Here is an 18,731-nt window from a genome sequence, read left to right on the forward strand (position 1 = left end):
TGTTAATTGATTTCTTTAAAATTTGCTGTATTTTGAATTGTTTGTTGAAATATAACTGGAAAACCTGACTCTATAAATAGATTTTCAAATTCATAGATCTGGTCATGTCAAATATGCAAATTTCGAGTTATATTTCTTTTTCTTAGTATTTATTCTATGTAGAATACAATATTTTTTCTTTCATTTACAAATTTCATGTTTTTTTGCTGACTGAGGTGGTTAGAGGCTGAATATGAAGTCAAATGAAACTGACAAATGTAAAGTGGGCCGAAATTCGTAACATTATAATGGTTCTGCATGCAGGGTGTCACATCTTACCAGAGAGCCTTTAATTCATATGTATATATTAAAAAACAAGTTTCTGTTGAATTTGATTATGCGAGATCACCTTAAAGGTATAAACTATGACATCTGAAAGCTTTTCTTTAAAAAAAATATATTCATTTCAAACTGTGATACATACATCCCTTCAAGACATACAAGGAACCATGTCGATTTTTTCAACGCCATAAGTATAAAATGTCATATTTTCATGTATGTATTAATTTTTAATTTTAATCTTCACTGAATATTAATGATTTTAAAATGTGATAACAAGCAATATGTTTTTTTTTCCAACTTTGATGAATTTTTAAATTTAAATTGTATTAATTATGTGAAGTTTACATCCTCTTTGATAAAAAAAGGTATTTAAGCTGGATTTAAAAGTTCATACATATAAGTAGTTTATCCTTTTAACTTTTTAACATTTGTTATGTTAAGGGATAAAGTGCTTTGCCCTGCTTGACCACTCATGTGGCAAGATATAACAGAAATATCAAAATGATCCAAAATAAGTTGGTTGGTACAATGAAGTGTTTGGTTTTTTTTTTGTCTTTGTTTTTTTTTTTATAGATTTTGCATTATAGTTCAATACTTTTATTATAATATTTTTTTTTGCTTAAGTTTCAGTCCCCTTTTCCTGTAGTGCCCGAAATTGATCTTAGTATGAAAATTGTAGTCCAGGGGCCAGTTCACTAATGACTATGAATTAGGTTTTTACTCCATTCCATCAGTAATACAATGTTTTCTTTGTACTTGACCCGTTTTTTTTTTTTTTAAAAGAACATTTATTTTTTAACAAGTTCATTTGCCTCAAGGGCAAAAGTGTCAATTTTTTTTCCATCATTGGTAATAAAACATGATCAGTATTAACAAATTAATTGATAAGTCTTTTTTATTTGACAAAAAAATTGTGAAGCATCATGTCTTGTTACAAAAATTAATGAAATTTATAATTTGTTTTTGACTTAATTATTAAAGTCGATGATAAAAGTGAAAAGTGACTAAGTATGATATAAAATTAAATCAGAAACATAGTAATTGGAAATATGTATTGAAATATATAATATTTTTACACTTGCGATAAAAAAGACTATGTACTTTTGTTTTGAACCAGGGGATAGTATAAAAGAAATATTTGAGAAGATTTTAATCTAAGAGCCCCTGAGACAGACACGTCTCTGATAAAGTTTATGATGTTCATGCTTTAGGACAAATATTTGATAAGTGCTTGGGAATTTCAACATACAAAATGACTTATATTTATTGATTTTTTAAAACATTAAATAAAAAGAAACTTAAAAACGAAGAAAAAGTCCTGGTTTTCAAGCTATGTTCGAGGTAGCAGAAAGAAAAAGTGTACTAATTCAGAATTTCAATTTTCTATTTTATAAAATTGTTTTACAGGTGAAAAGACAATTTAGTCATACTGAACCTCAGACAATAAAAAAAAAGTCATTTCCTGCATGTATTACACATGTGCTTGTAACTTCTGAAGAAACATGAAAAGGGTCATGTCATCTGTGTTCTAAATTGTACCAAACATTCTTTAAAGATACGGAAACGAGTGTAGGTCAAAGGGGAAACAACGAAAGTCAAAGTATGGTTGTCTTGGGAAATATTTACATGCTATCATCCTCTTGTTAATGTATGTTAAAAGGAAGACAGGATTCTATATTTTGTCTGAATGACTTGTAAAAAGTTGTCAGTTCAGAAAATAGCCTGAGAGAACAATTTTGTTTTGTCAAAATGGTTTTTAGATAGATTGTGTCACTTTCTGTTAGGCATTGGTCCTGTTGTATAACCTACTTTAAAGTTAAAAATAGAACAGTAGTTAACTGTGGTCACATGCCTTACTTGGAGTTCGTGTTGATTATTCTTTAGTTTTCTATGTTGTGTCGTGTGTGCTATTGTTTTTCTGTTTGTCTTTTTCATTTTTAGCCATGACGTTGTCAGTTTGTTTTAGATTTATGAGTTTGACTGTCCCTTTGGTATCTTTCGTCCCTCTTTTACTACTATTTACTGTGCAGAGTCCCATAGCCAGGATGTCTCAAAGGGAGGTAACTAAGGATCAGAACTTGGATAGTGTTACTTCAATTATCTTAACCTTGCACTATACACACATAATCTTTAATAGTAGTTTTGAGGTTCTTGGGATCATACCTTTAACATTCAAACCTCAATTATCTGAATATGAATTAAGTCTTTAATTATAGCACTTTTGTTCTTGTGTTTGAAAACCATCTTAGCTGGGCAAATGATCTTGTCACTGCTTAAAACTTTTTTGCTGTAATTTCTTGTTTGAAATTCTTTACTGTGCTCACTTATTGAAATTCTCTATGTTGCTCAGTTGTCAACATTTTAAACTATGATCCCTCACAGACCTGAATAAGTAGTAAAAACATGCCATTAAATAGATATAATCAATAAAGATTAGCCTCACTACTGTCCCTGATCTGATCAAATCATCTTCCTGCAAAAACAAGTCTTTGACACTCACCGCTGGACTACACACATAGCAAATAGGATTAAAAAAGTCCTTGATAGATTACAGCCCATTTCTAAAGCATGTAAGACGTAAGATCTTTAATCTGCTTAAAGTGTCGCACGGCATTCTTACAGCCTCACTTGGAAACCTCTGGGGAAACTGATGACAGATCGGCATCAATATTCGACAGAATTATAAGATTACAATGATCAAGAAGATAATAGACAATGAATTTAGATGCCGGTGGTTTGTAAATAGGGTTGCGGCGCTGTTGCATGAATACTGACAACCTCGGAAAAACGTTAATTGAATTTTTCCAATTTGGTTAGCACTGTATGGAAATAGTATGATAATAGTATATATGATGTATTGTTTTGTGTCGTCTGTTAAGGAAAGATAATCAAGGTTGTTTACTAACGATAAAAAAACCAAGAACAGAGTATTTCCTGAAAGAAGATTTATTTAGAATTTCTTAAGATTCCAACCACACAATATTGATGAATGGAGGATTATTTACTAATGATAAAATGATATTTTGAAATAATGAAATACAAAAATCTGCTAAATGATAAACTTTTCAGTCAAAGTACATTTGCACTTGCTTTTGTGGGGATACAATTTAGAAAAATGCAAATAAAATTGATGTGAACTATCATTTTGATAGTTTTATAAAAAAAAATGTATTTCTCTACACTCAAATTTAAATTAATCGCCTTTTTAGACCATTATAGAATATGAAAACTATGAATGCTTTATTTTAGACTAAATTATAGATGATTTGCACTTATTCATTAAAAGCACTGTTCTGCTTTAGGACATGATAGAGACAACCTCCATCTGGGAATTCCACATGACTTTTTTTTCTCGCTTACATTACAAGATAATATTGATTAAGTGATTTTACCAATACCCAGTCTAACATTAAATATATGATTAATGAGAGATGTCCCAGGTACATAATGTCATAATCAATTACAATTGTCGCACACCTTGCAGGTGCTTAGACTGTAGGTATATGGACAGGAATTATAGGTCGAAATAAGTCATTGGTCATTCTTCATGTAATATGATAGCCCAAACTTGATTGGTGGTCGTAAGGGGAGGGTAATGAAGTGTAATATGTGGTCGGCAACTTCATGTGAAGCTCCCCGAGATGATGGGGTTATGATTATTGCAGTGGTCTGGATCACGCCTCACCATAATAATGTCATTGGTCACATGATAAACACTGTCTATGGGAGTCAGACCTGAAAGAGTTTTAATTAAGTGCTGGGATGTCAATGGAGTCATTCAATCTAATCCTATAATTGTCTGAAATAAATTTGCAGTCAGATATTGTATCACACAGCTATATATTCTTCACTGTCTGTGGCCTAAGTTAAGTTATAAGGGGAGGGTACTGGTTTAATCAAAAGGTCCAGTTTTGCCATCAGTGTTTCCTCTATTTGTATCATTAATTTGTCTGAGATTTACAGTGTGGTAACCCCGTGTTGTCCAACTGCAGTTACATCTAACTTATGTTTTGTTGCTTGTCCTAGCATGTTGCATAGAAAGTGCATATATATTTTATGTTTGGTTCAAAATTAATTTAAGTATTTGATACATTTTAATTAATGCATAAACATTTTATGTGTTTGAATCTATAAATTATTTCAAGTTCAAGTCTAAAAATCATTTATCGAAAAAAAAAAGAAGAGAAAAGCAGAAAATTTGAACTTTTCAACAACATGTACCCAAAATTAACCAGTGTGTTGATGAAGCAGCAGGTTCCCAAAATTAACCTGTGGTTAAAAAAGGCCCAGTGTCTGATGGCCGAAAACATCTGTAAGACAAAGATTATGAAATCAGTAAATTGTCTAGGTGTTTTAATGGAGCTTAATGCATTTGTCAGGTTAATGAATGATAAATTGAGTACATGTAGTGGTTATCTTCACATGGCATTAAGTATCTACCTTATCAATCGGTTTTACCTGTAATACTCCACACCTGAACTGTTGGGAGTCTTTGATCAGGTACTAATGCAATTAGTGTGGCTTGTTAAGTGGATTGTTGTTGATTGGTAAGTGGATTCAGGTGGATAACTGGAAGAGTATAAGCCAGTTGTAATTATTGGGACTTATTATCACATTTAATATCTCTATAAAAGGATAAAAGTATAATACTGGACACTAAGATGGCTGTTTTTTTCTTCAAAATTTGGACCGAAAAAAAAAAGGAAATAAAATTGTTAGCTGAATCTGATGTTCTATAAATAGAAGTTTGCTGTTAAAAAAAAAAAAAAAGAAAAAAATTAAAAAGAAGAAAGTTAATTTAGATTTGGTAGTATGATAAAAAATAAAAAATAGAAATTAGATCAAAATAAATCGTTTAACAGTAAAGTTGGATACAAATAATTTAATTAAAAGGGTTTTATAAGTACTCATCTTTATTGATGTTTTCAGTATTATAGGCTTTAAATAGAAAGGACACAAGTCCACAGCTAATTTTTTGGTTTAAATAAATATTTATACCAATTTGGACAATTAAGAAATAGGTCAAGAGGTGAAATTAGTTGCATGGTATCATGAGTATTGTACTGAATAAGCATTCTTTACATTAATCTTGAACTTCAGAACATGTTGAGAAAAAGTTAATTAACGTACTTGATAACAATTAGACCCACAATATGCATTCTTAAATCTCTCAATGAGTTTGGAATTGAGACCCATTCTTCGACATATTTGTTAATATACTTATAAAGAATTCTTTTAATTGAGTTTTAGTGCAGTGAAAAAGACTTAATTTTAAGGTTGGGAATCACATTAACGATTAATTCAACTTCACAACTAGATAATTTCATCGCAGTATTATGTCATTGTTAAATTTTTTTCACAAAATTATCTCTCCCTCAAATTAAATATTTATTTGTTCAAATTTATTGTGTTTGAAAATGTGTGAAAATTAGGATTCAAGTCATAAATGTTAATGTCTTCATTAAAGGAGAAAGCAGAACTGTATCCAATGCATTGAATTCCCTATGGAAACTCAAGAGATGTTCCTAAATCTGTCTTAAAACAGTTTCGGTTGTGGCTTTGAGTTCAATTACCAGGGTGAAATATTCAATTTTCGAAGAATCCTATGATAGTGTTATTTAATATCTTGCAGGAAATCGTAATCTTTTAAAAAAGTTCCAATTATTATTCATTTACAATTGCCAATCATTAATGGTAACCCAACTACATTTCATTGTAAATAGAAACTTTTTTGTGATTTTTAAAAGTTATTAAAAACTGTCAGATCTTTATAATAGTTTGAAAAAATGTTATGGCGTATAATGAGAAGATTTGGCTTAGATTGATTGAGACTTAAATATATCAATTGTTACTTTTTATGCATTTTTTTCTTCTCAAACTGATGAAAGAATTAAGCGATTTGTTCATGTTCGTTTGAGGTTAGGGTGACATACAATTAAAGATTTTTTAATGACAACTCTATCAGATTGAAACGTTAAATATAGTCTGCACTTGAAGTTTTTGTTTGATCTTGAGAACTTCCCAAGTAGTAATTGATTCTTGGACATTGTAAAATTTGAATAAGATTTAAAGAAAATTTCAGATTACGTAATACAGTTCACTGCAATTTACATACCGAAATTTTTGGAAATGATTGAGACTTGTACCTTTAATTTATGGCTATTGGGCCTGTCTTGTACTTAGCCATTTTAGGCACGTTTGATTTAAATGTACATGTACTTTTCAACAGCTTTATTTCAGTGTCAATTTCATTTTGATCAATATGTTAAAAAGATGCAAAATCATTGTTTGAAGAAATGAAAACGCTACTTGATAAAGTTTGTTTAACATTTTTTATCGGACTTATAATGTCAAGACCATTTGCAATGGGATCAAATTTAAAATCTCTTTTCCTGGGGTGAGATTAACAGGATTTTCCCACCATGGTTTATCCCTTTTTTGTGTGACATGTCTATTTTAAGCCATAATGGCAGTCGATTATCTCGTGAAGACATACCAAATTTTGTATTAATCCTGCTGCACCATAATGTGTCTTGTGGGTGCAAATGCTTGCATGACTTTGCACATCAAAGGAAATATTGTTTAAGACATTTCAAGATATTTACTTGGTACATGGGCAAAACTGTCAATTTGTTTATAATCTAAGCCTAAGAATACAAAATGGAGATAAATTCTAATACTTTTTGACAACCTTTGTCGTTTCTGATATCAGTGGTCAAGAACTTTTATCTTTAACAGGGCATAACCTATCACCTGTATGAAGTATTATAACTTGTATGGGATATAAAAAACAAAATAATGTATAAATGAATGTTAATGAAAAATCAAGTCAGCTTGATCAAGTGCACACACCAGAAATTTAGAGAAAATCAGATTCTCCTCTGGCATATGTATTTGTAATGTTTGACACTGGAAGTTAAAACAACTAAAACAGTTTCTCATTTCCATTCAGTCATATAGTTGATTTACTTGCACTTTCATTGGATCAGTTAAATTTGCATTTAAATAAAATGAAATATCCTGTTGTAATGTAGTACAAGTTTTTACCGAATTTGAATATTTAAAAGTGTTTACAAATTTGATTTTAATGATGTAATTCAAATCTAATATCATTAGACTGCTGTGATGTGTTCATCCAAGCCTATAATTGTGTTTTTCTGTATTTTCAACAAATTAAAAGTCAGCTGAGGTTCCATGGAGGAAATTTTGAAGTTTAAGGATGCAAATTTTGTCTGGAGATTTGAAGACATTATTATTTTAATTTTACTTCTCTTATAATTAGCGTAAGACAGAAGGAAACCATTAAATTTTAAGAATTCTCCAAAAGTACTTCTCAGCAAAATGAGAGAAGGTTCCAGTTGAAAAAAAAATGCTGAATTAACAAAAATTGCAGCCAAAAACAGAGAAAATTAACATCTAAATTCAGAGTACAAGCTGTCTCCCTAATGGGTGATTGTCTGCCAGTGACACAATATTGTTTGATTTTAGCTTGATATGACAGAAATCAGCAGTGGTATTGCTGTATGACAATCATGATTTGTGATAGTTTTTCATGACAAAAGTGCCTTAATCCTATATACGAGTAGCTACAGAATCGTTCTTCGGTATGCTGTAATTGTAATCCCTGGAGACAAAATCTTTAATCATAGAATCCATCAATTATGAAGCAGCGATAATCGGTAGAATTTTGTGAGGTTAATTATCCTATACAGGTAAAAAAGAAAAAACGAACAAGAATAATGTACAGTGTGATTGTGATGATGATATCTGGGCCAAAAATCTATCAAAAGCATCGCAAATTAATAAGAAAAAGCATTGGTCGTTAGTCTACTAATTATAAATTACATCAGGGATACAATTACACAGACTTAAGGACAATTACTTGTTACTTTGCTTGCATGATCAATAATTATATAATATATGCAGTCAGTGCACGGAAGTATTACTAGATCAGGATGTTTTGTTTCCGAAGGAATGGACATCCATCCATGTATGTTTAACAAGTTTCTGCAATTGTTTAGACATCATGATCAAACAGTTAGAATTGATATGGAAATGTAACAAGGCATTGGGTTCATAGGCGGATCCAGGGGGGGCCCTGGGGGGCCTGGGCCCCCCTTTTTGTGGGAAAAATTTGGTTGATTATATAGGAAATCACTGAAGCATGACTGGAGTGGCCCCCTTAGGTCAGTCAGCGGGCCCCCCTTAGGAAAAGTTCTGGATCCGCCACTGATTGGGTTCAAAGAAGGCCCAGTCTAGACCATGAGTTCTCAGAAAAGAATAATTAACTCTTTTCCTTCGTTAGTAATTTCTTGGATGAGAGTCCATTATTCAAGTTTCCAAACTGTTTTGAAACTCAGAATCTGACAAATGATGTCATTTTCAGAAATGTAAACTGTAAAGTTGGCAGTTTCCAGTGAATAAGAAGACTGGTACTCCTTAAAGATTGCAATCACATGATGTCCTAAAATTTAACCATAGTAAACAAAAAGTTTCAACAGCTTGGCTTTAATACATTTTTCAGTGTTTAATTTTATCATTTTGGTCATCAGATACAAAAATCTGTTTCACTGGTGATTTACAGTATTGTTTCGTGTAATTGCAGTGACATTAATTGGGGTGTCATCTGTTTCTGAATTGATTATCATTACCCTAAGTAAATTTACTATAATAATCTTCAATGGCAAAAATCTTAAATTTCAATTGAAATAGATAACAGTCTTGACAAAAATACCCTTGATGCACATCAGACGTCATAATTTTCTTCAGAAAAAACCTGCAAACAACAGCTTGGGATAGTATTATGTACTCCCAAGTCTCAAGTTCATCAAAATGATTTATTTATTATCAATATTGTTTGAACAGTAATTTTATAATATGATTGGACAGAATGAGATTGTTTTGGCGATATGTGTTTGTGTATTGATGTGGACTAAACCCATGTAAGCATATGTTCTGCGACATGTTGTGTATTATTGTAAAGTATCAAAGATGAACGTGATGGAAAATTGACAAGTCGCAAGGATTTCTGTAGGTCACAGATTTGTTCATATAATGAAGCTTAAGTTTAACTGATAGTTATCTTTTTCAGATCCAGTGAATCTAAAATCTAAATTTTTTTTTCCGATTGGAAAGAGCTGTAATGAAATTAAATTATTTGATTTATGGAATTTGAATGTTTTAATAGTTTTTAAAGGTTCACAGAAGAGAATTAAAAAGAAAATGTTTTATTTTCTGAATCATATTTTGCATAATTCTGCTTTCTTCTTTTATTTTAAGACTTAAATGCCACGTTTGAAACTAATAACAACAGACAATACCATTAGATTTGAAAATGTCTAAATCCATATAGAGAATTCTCTTTGATTCCCACAAGAGGCCATTTACAGAAAATGCACAGCTATAAATTGCCATATTTAAATTAGAACAGACTTGTACGGTTACCATAAATGTCATTTCAACAGACCTGTAACATTGTCCAGAGTGGCTGATAGTCACCACATAGTTCACTCAGGGGACTCACCAATTAGTTTTTATGACCCCACCAGAACATGTAGAATCACTATAACAAAAGTGAACTGATCATTCTTGGTTTAGTGTAACATGTCATGCCATTTGCTGAAATGCATGTTGTGATTATAGCTAATTATCTGGTAACAGGGGCATTTTATTCAAAGATTTCTTATTAAAAGGTCAAAAGGTGAAAGATTACAAAAGATTTTTATCTTAATTTGATTTAAAGATGGTTTGGTAATAATTAGTATGTCACTTCATTGGAAAGTGTTTGAATTTCAAACTTAATTAAATTGTCGTCTGCTTAAAGTGTTTTTCAATATTCACCAAGGTTGGATATTTGACCTCAGGCAAAAAAGAAGAAATCTGACAAATTTCCATCCAAATCGCTAAATCTAATGGTGCTATTAAATCTAAAAAATTTCCATATTTGTTGTTTGCAATAAGCTTCTCTCCATGTTTTTATTCCGACCTAATTGTTATTGAACTTTCTTTCTAACGTTGGTTATTCTTGATTTTTATGCTTTTGATTTTGGCGTATATTGGCTTTTACCATGGTCTATTATCTATGATGGCCACTCAAGCAGACGTTACAGCTATTTCCGTATTGATTTTGGGTTTTGTTTAGATTGGTATTTTTCGGCTGTAGAGATAAGCATGTAATGAAAATCTTTATTTGACACGTTGAAAAATTGCTTGGTGTTTCTCCCGCTGTCTGTACATATGTATAGCCCTATATCTTCTCTCTTATTGATCCGGAATGGTTGTGCCGAGATTCACCATGTCTAAATGTATCCCAATCAATGGCCACTTCATTTATCGTAACAATCCTGTATACTTGTGGTAGGACTGTCAAGGGAAAGGAAATCATTAATAAGTTTATGATAAACTAGGAGAAAGCAGTATCAACGTTCATGGCGAGAAAAAATAAATGAGAAGGTTGATGTTAGGAAAGGTTGAGGTGGTAACTTTTGACGGATTTTGATTAATTGATTTAATTTGTGATATAAATGCATACAAATTCTGAATTTATATCATGTACGGTTGATTAGAATTTATATTGAGAATGAAGAAAAAGAGGGCAAGATAAAATAATGCATTGGAATCTGCTTTCTAGAAATAAAACACTATTTTTTTGATAGATGTGCTTCAAGAAAAATAGTTTTTGACTTGGGACAGCACCCATCTTAATTGCTGTAATGAATTACTGTAAATACTAATTGTATGAAGTATTACGTAGACAGGGGTAATATTTTTAGGGTTCACATTTTGTTGAAATTTCAACCTGTGATCAATATATCATATGTAATACTTATGTCATCAAATTTAAAATATTCTGAAGTGACATTTAAGATCTTTTAAGATATATGATAAATTTTTTCTACCTACAGTTTGAATATAGACATTATTATTTTAATTAAAAATTTTGAACGTAAATGTAAAAAAAAACATCAATGCTAAGCTTTATAAATGACCCATAATTAATCTTTGTTAATGATACAAGCCGTTTTCTTAATAATATATAAAAGGTCAAAGTATATAGAAATCCATTTTGAGAAATAAATAAGTATATTAAGAAATGAATAGTTCTGATTTTAGATTAGAATTCGAATCAATGGAATCCTTGATATTACCTCCTGAATTGATTACTATCAGAACTATGTAGAAGAAAATAAAATTGAATGATTTTGACGTTATAAAGAGCATATTTATAGTATGCAAGTACTGATTTTTTTGTGTCACAATTTTTTATACTGCTTTTGTGATTAGAATAAAATGTCTAAATAAGGGTACTTAACCTTGGGTAATGAGTATTTTTTAAAAGGTTAATTGCTCTTTCCATAAGAGACGGCAAAAGTTTACATTTGGACATTCAAACTTGAAAATAAACTGACGTATCACCATGGCTAAAAAACAGACAACTAACAATATACAATACCAGTACACGATATAAAAGATTAACCTCTACCTTCTTGAAGAAGATGAAAAAAGGCACAAATTTGATAAAATCCTCATTATGGTACAAACAGATTAAGAACATAAGATTTTTAAAGTAAGAAGACATACAAGTTGCTACGGAAACCACTCTTTCTATGATGCTTTCAAATGACATTTTCTTTAAAAACAACTTTTCAAAAATTAGATTTTTTCCTTGTCTATCCTCCTTGTTTATTGCTGCAAAAATCCATTACAAAAACCAACTTTTAAATTAAACCTTTTCATCATCGTCTTTCGGAACTTTCATTTCTATAAGTGGTACCATTTGTGCCAAATTGACAGTTATATGAACGTTGACTCGAAATGGCTGGCGGGAGAAAACACTTTTGTTGGCTTGAAGCTACAATTAGATTGTCTTAAACGTGATATTATATGTGGCGAAAATTACACCAATTTAAAGACGAGTTGTCATGGAGAGAATTAATAAAATATTGTATAACAAAAACAAATTTGGTGACCTTTCTCGGTGTCTGCCGAGTTTATGTAAGTTCAGTTGGTAACTTCAGAAGAAATTTTAGAAGCACATTAAAGTTGAAGATTTAAAGTAAAATGGCTCAGACACTACTAAGCTAATATTTGTCATACAAACAAATTCACATCAGATAAAAAAGACAATATTCATTTAATTCTAGATGTTTGTTTTTTTGGGGGTAGCTGTCCAATTGATGTTTTCCTGGCATGTTATTCATGTATTTTACATTTACATATAAACAGTTGTTGTATAAAGGATATGAACCAATAATTTTCTCCCTTAATGAATATCATGAATGTTAATTTACAATTGTTTTGATACAGAATCGCTTTGATATGTAATACAAAAAGATATTCACATGTAGATTTGACAAGGTTTTGACACGTCAAGATTAAAACTACGATTGAAGAATGCGATGAAATTCATAAAAACATATCTGATAAATTATGATATAATAAAAGACTTCCGTGGTTGTCTATGGTTGTCTAGCTTCAACGCTGGTATTATATTAACCGTCCATCAAGTTTGTTTGACAGTATATGGTTATTATCAGGTATTGTTCGTAATTACGTTATGATATTTATATGCATATTGGCGTTGAAAGGCGGGAAGAATCAGTATTTGACTTCAGTTTGATGGGGCATGCCTTTGTTAGTCGGCAATTTATACAGTCAGGTATAATCGGATTTAAACTTTGATTCTATTGTGGGTGGTAGAACCTGACGCTATTGTTGCGTTCCTTGTGTTGGGAGATTTTAACGATAGTTACAGTTTAACAGTTGTCTATTCTTAGCGGCTGACAAGTCTATTGAGGGAGCTATTGTTAGTACGCTGATTGACAGCTGAGTGACTAAATCCCTGTTTTGTATTGTGTAAGGCCGCAACCTTGAAGGATCAAGAAATCAGATGGTATTTTGTTTTGGTCTGGGGTTAATTTACCATCTAAAGTCTGTTTCAAAAAATGGACATATCTTCAAGTATTTCTCCGATATTGCACCAGAAAACATGATATTTGATTCTAAATAAAAATATGACCTTTTCTTGTTTAAAGATTTTCCGCCTGTAAGACAATGAATGAAAACCGCCTCAGTACAAAGTATATGCATGAACAAAACAAAAAAAACTTTTGTTTTATGTAAAAGATTTGATTTGTTAACTGATAAAAAGTAATTATAGGCATTTCATTAGACCTAGGGCATAAAATAACTTGTCAACAAATCATATGATATTTATATTCAAATTAAAAAACACTTGTACTTCTTTGACAATTAGTACAAGGGAAAATTATGTACCTATTTTACATATGTCTGTTGTCAATTTCTGGTCAGAATAAAACTTATTGTTGTTATCTAATATTCAGGTCTATGTCAATTAAATTAAAAAAGATAAAAGGGAATTGGAATAAATTTAATTAAAAAGGGTTAAATTCAACCTTTAAGTTTTATTTATAGATGCCTTCTTATAGATTTTATGACATCCAGTTAGGAATACCCAGTAATGTGTGGCAGATTGTATACAGCCGCATTTACATAAGAAAAACGTGGGCTTTCTGAATCATCTGTAAAGGTGTAGTTTAGTATACCCGAAACCTTTTTGGTCTACAGACAGTTCTCAAGAGGTGCTCTAGCATAAAATATGTTTTTAAGAAGCCCAAAATCAATTACAAGTTGAAAAGCGTTTGCCAGAAGTTATGCCAAATCTAGAATCCACCACATTTAGCAATGATTCGGTTTCTAGATAGTCTGATTTGCCTTTAATATGAAGTGATGATTGCCAGGGAGAAGGAATTCTGTTTCGCCAAATCTTTTAATTTAACAGATGGGTTCACCTAATAGTGATTTTAATCAAATATGCAGGGGTGTCTGGCCAATAATGAAAGCAAGTTTTTGCTTTTTCTCTCTCAAGTTTTTCTTGATGCAATTAAGCTTGATGGGTTTTGGTTCAAATACAAACGTACAGTGCATGATATAATGACGCTATATAATCATTATTTATAATTGAGAAATTAATCGGTTTTCTAAATGTTGATGGAATTTCTGTGTAGTGTATAAATAGCTGCCATATTGTTCTGTTTTAATGTTGTGTGGTTGATTGTTTGAAGAATTGGATTTGGAAAATCCAGATTGGACAATTGTAATACTCAAATTGAGTTCGGCATTTATGTGAAATTGATTACAAAATATTATAAATTTGAATGATTTGAACGATTTGAGTAACATGTATACCTATGAATAAAAAGATGATTGTGTTTCCAATGGCATATCATTGACAAGCAGCCCTTAGCTTTTTAAAGCCAAAAAGACGCCTAGAGAGTTAGTACCCATACTCAATAATTTTAAAACACCCGAAGTTGTATGGAAAAGACATACAAAAGTATTCTTAACCGATATTAAATGACTGAAATCACTTTCAGACAAATAAGGATGCATAAATATTGAAGTCTGTCTATAGTATTATCTTCTTTGGTTCTTTGATTATTTTTTAATAACTTCCGAAACAGAAATCCATCAAAATGAGAAAAAAAAAGAGAAAAAAAGCATTTCACATCGATTGAACAAGTTTCATCATTCTTAAGACAGAGTACATTGAAGTACCTCAGGATTTCATGTATTAACTAAGATATGATTACAACCTCTTCTCTCTACTTTAGTTAAGCAGACGTTATTTTAAGAATCAGAAACAAAAAGCATTGGAACATCACATGTTGCCTGATTAGACCTGTTTGCATGCAATGAACAAATCAGAAACAATTAATCATCTATAAACTCTCTTTTGTAAAGGCTGCTAATGTCGTGATCAGAGTTACAAGGGGTTATTAGGACAGAGGAGGGCCTTTAGTGAATGCTTGGGTTCAATCACCTATTAGACATATTCTTAAGGGTTCCTATGATTCTTTAAACTAATAAGAGGGAATTGTAGTCAGACTTTTCTCTTGATCCGAATATCAATAGTGACTGAAAGATTGTTTTTTCTAATAGAAGGATAAGCTTTGATAATTTATCATTCAGAAGTGATGGTAACATATAGAATTGATTGTGTTTTGAATGCCTCTCTGGACTTGAGTGATATTTAGAGTACTAAGAATGTTTCTTTGGTTGGAGTGGTTTTCAATTTTTGGCGGCTCCAATTTCCCCTTTGTATGGTTGCATCTCTTGGCCTATTTAGCTTATACTGAAAGGGGTTTGTTTAGGTTTGGGTAACTGTTAAGGCTGTAGATTGACCTGTGGTTGAATACTTTTTGATATGGTTTTAACGGACATGGGTCTTATTTGCAATCATACCACATCTCAGTTTTATTTATATTTATCAATAGCAGAAAGCAAACATTATCGACAGGAATCTTTCAAAGCAACAAATTGAATGAAAATTGATGGACCTATTTCTTTGATATTTCATTTCAACTTCCTTATTTTGCAATCCTCTTTCAAGATGAGGCTTTTTTTGTGCGTATAAACTTTCCAATAAGTCCTTCGTTAGATATTGGCTAATAGGCATAACAAAATTAGAAGTTTGTTTGATGTTGTACGATTTTCCTCCGCAGCGAGGACTGAGATCAGATCAATCAGCGAAGGACTCTAAATAAATTCTCATTGATTGCTACCACATGACATAAAATTTCTAAAGATCGGAGATCTAATGAATCTGTCATTAAATAAAGTTCATCGGTTTTTCCTCTAGAGGAAAAAAATATATTCAAATTGACTTCATGTTTATAGCTAGCATAATGTAATTAATAGGAAATCATGATATCGATTGAATTGTCACAACTAGTTACATTTGAAATCTTTCCAGTTAAGGGGAAGGATAAAGATCTGGTTAAAAAAAGTATGGCTTCTGTTTTTGGAATCTCTTTTGGTCCTCTAATTGTCTTCAGATTTAAGTAACCTCTTTTGATGTTCTTGGTTCTGCTGATGACCAAGATATATTTTTAGCGACTATCTTCATTTTGATACTTTAAAGTTGGCAATATTTGTGAGTGTTTTATTTTTGCCAATTTTATCTCATTATACGTTCTTTTCTACATTTGATATTTAAGAAAGAAAAAATCTAAGCCAAGAAAAATGCTACAAATCTTTGCCAAAAGCTTTAAATTGGCCCAAGAAATCATGATATTTAAACTCAGCAAAAATTCTCTTGACAGTAACATATTTTCTATGCTTAAAGAGGGAACTCTTTCAAATAATATTTCATAAAAAAAATCATTAAAATTAATGGTTTGCAGAGCATGCAATGTTAATTAAAATTAGAGTTTGTTTAAATAACAAAAAGTACTTTTATAAACACATGGCTTTTTAATAAAGGGTCCTAAAATAAATCAACTTTATTAATACAGTATTTAAACAGCCTCCTTTGTCAAAACTTTAATTATACAACATTGCATAATTCAATTAATGTTTACAAAACATTGAAAGCAAAGTGGAAAGAAGGTGCCAAAAATATGTATTTGACCCACTTGAAATCAATTATAATGATATCGGGTCATCGTGTTCATTTAAAAAATGATTTGCAGTATTTGCATAAGTTCAGCAGAAATTGATGCATATTTACCTAGCGTGCAAAATGTGATTCTCAATTTAATAATTTTTTTGTACTTTTTGAAAAGCTAAGTACAAAATGTACCTTGAATATATTTTTGAGAAGTCAATTTAAATTTGATGTCAGTAAAAAATGAAATTTGTAAAAGAATTATTTGAAGAGAAAGTACTTTTGATAAAGCATTTTCAAATGTCAAATGAAAAAAAAGTTATTGTAGGAAGAGATTGGATTGTATAAGGCTAATCAAATCATAGACTGCAATGTTCAAATCGTGAAAATCCAGATTGAATATACAAATCAATTTAAAACAACTAAGGGAATCATATGAACTCTAAAAGGAGTGAGATGTAGTGCTTCTTATACACAATAAACAGCATCTTTGCTTAATTGCAAATTCAAGCCTCTTGAAAATGTAAGATTTGGAACAGATCACTAAGGACCACTAAGTTCTTTAAGACCTCTAAAACACTCTCTCAAAACTACACATTAAATTTATGTTCTACTACCAATCTTAAAAACTCCTACCTAGGAGAAGGAAAATTTTTAGGCGGTGTTGTTCCTTATTATGGATTATCCAGGATGTCTGCAGCTACATAGATGCCTCAAATAACATATATTGTTTCTCATTAATTTATTGCAACAACAGGGACGTATAATGAAACAAGAAATGAGATTTTTCCAACTAATCTGTTTAAACCAAAAAATCTAAAATTTTCTCTTTTTTATCTTTTCAGATTGAAGATGCAATGCTTATGTTTGACAAACAGACAATGAGACATCGAGGTAAGATGGCTGCCAAGAAAACACAAAAGGGAATTATAGGAAAATTAAAAATTCCCATAATTCCGACATTGAACCAAATTAGCTCAGTTACATCACACTGAAATTACCTGTTTTGCAGGTTTGTGAAAATATTGTTGGTTTTGGTCTTTTCTAAATTTGCGTCTTTTGAGATTAGAACATTTGGAAGCAATGAAAAACATGTGTTTCTTGTGGAACCAATGAAAAACATGTGTTTCCTGTGGAACCTCAATTTCATTGTTGGAGGGAATCAAGAAATCTAACAAAAAATGTTATTCCATGAGCAAATTAATTAATGAAGAAAATTGTGGCCCAGTAAATGAAATCAAGATATATAAAGATATTAAGATTCAGTTGTTTTCTTTGAGCTAATTTGGACCAGAATTAAAATGGAATTTTGAAATGACATTTAGTTGAAAGGTCTGCTGTTTTAGAAAGCTAATACAATTTGGATTGATTCAAGATTATTGTTTTGTATGAAAAAAATGAACAACATGCATGAACCTTGATTACATAATTTTAATTTCTTTTTAAATTGGACTAGATTTTAGTAAAAACTTTAAATTTTGAAAACAATTGACGTGATTTTGAGAAAGCATGATAAAAATCTTATACTTTTCTGGCATTTAAAAAGCCTCAGTAAACAAGTGAAAACTTTGAAATAATCTTGATTTTGAGTTGAATGTTCTTTTGTTGGAAAAACAGGGTGTTTTTAGATCAATGGTTTGATAATGATTTAGATATTATATCAAAATATGTTGATAAAATTTGGCATGTTAAATATGAAGGTATATTTTTGTAAGAAGTTTGGTCAAATTTCCCCAAAGTTTAAACACTAGAAAACATTATAAAATGATTCTAACTTCTCTTTGACTAGTAGAAGGGAGATGGGAAAAATCTGTTGAAATCATTAAGAAAAGCTAAAAGAGGCGGGGGATTAAGATCGGAGCCAACATTTCATAACATTCAGCATGCTAATCACTTGATTTTGATAAAAGTAACAGTAATTACGAAAAAATTGCAAAGAAAACAAATGAAAAAGAGAGTATCAAATGTTTTCTATTTTTCATCAGTTTGATTTGATGCATCG

The 18,731-nt window shown here is 30.8% G+C and overlaps 1 protein-coding gene across 6 annotated transcripts in view; it reads left to right on the forward strand.

Annotated features, from left to right (window-relative positions):
- LOC143076236 (RNA-binding protein Musashi homolog 2-like) overlaps positions 1-18,731 on the forward strand; it is a 106,309-nt gene that overhangs the window by 39,553 nt on the left and 48,025 nt on the right. For all 6 annotated transcript variants that reach the window (XM_076251958.1, XM_076251957.1, XM_076251953.1 and 3 more), the window contains one exon: positions 17,575-17,623. In XM_076251958.1, coding sequence (XP_076108073.1) covers positions 17,575-17,623 — 49 coding nt within the window. The remainder of the gene's footprint in view (positions 1-17,574; positions 17,624-18,731) is intronic.

The sequence above is a fragment of the Mytilus galloprovincialis genome, chromosome 5 (assembly GCF_965363235.1).
Source record: "Mytilus galloprovincialis chromosome 5, xbMytGall1.hap1.1, whole genome shotgun sequence".
In the NCBI taxonomy this organism is placed as follows: Eukaryota; Metazoa; Mollusca; class Bivalvia; order Mytilida; family Mytilidae; genus Mytilus; species Mytilus galloprovincialis.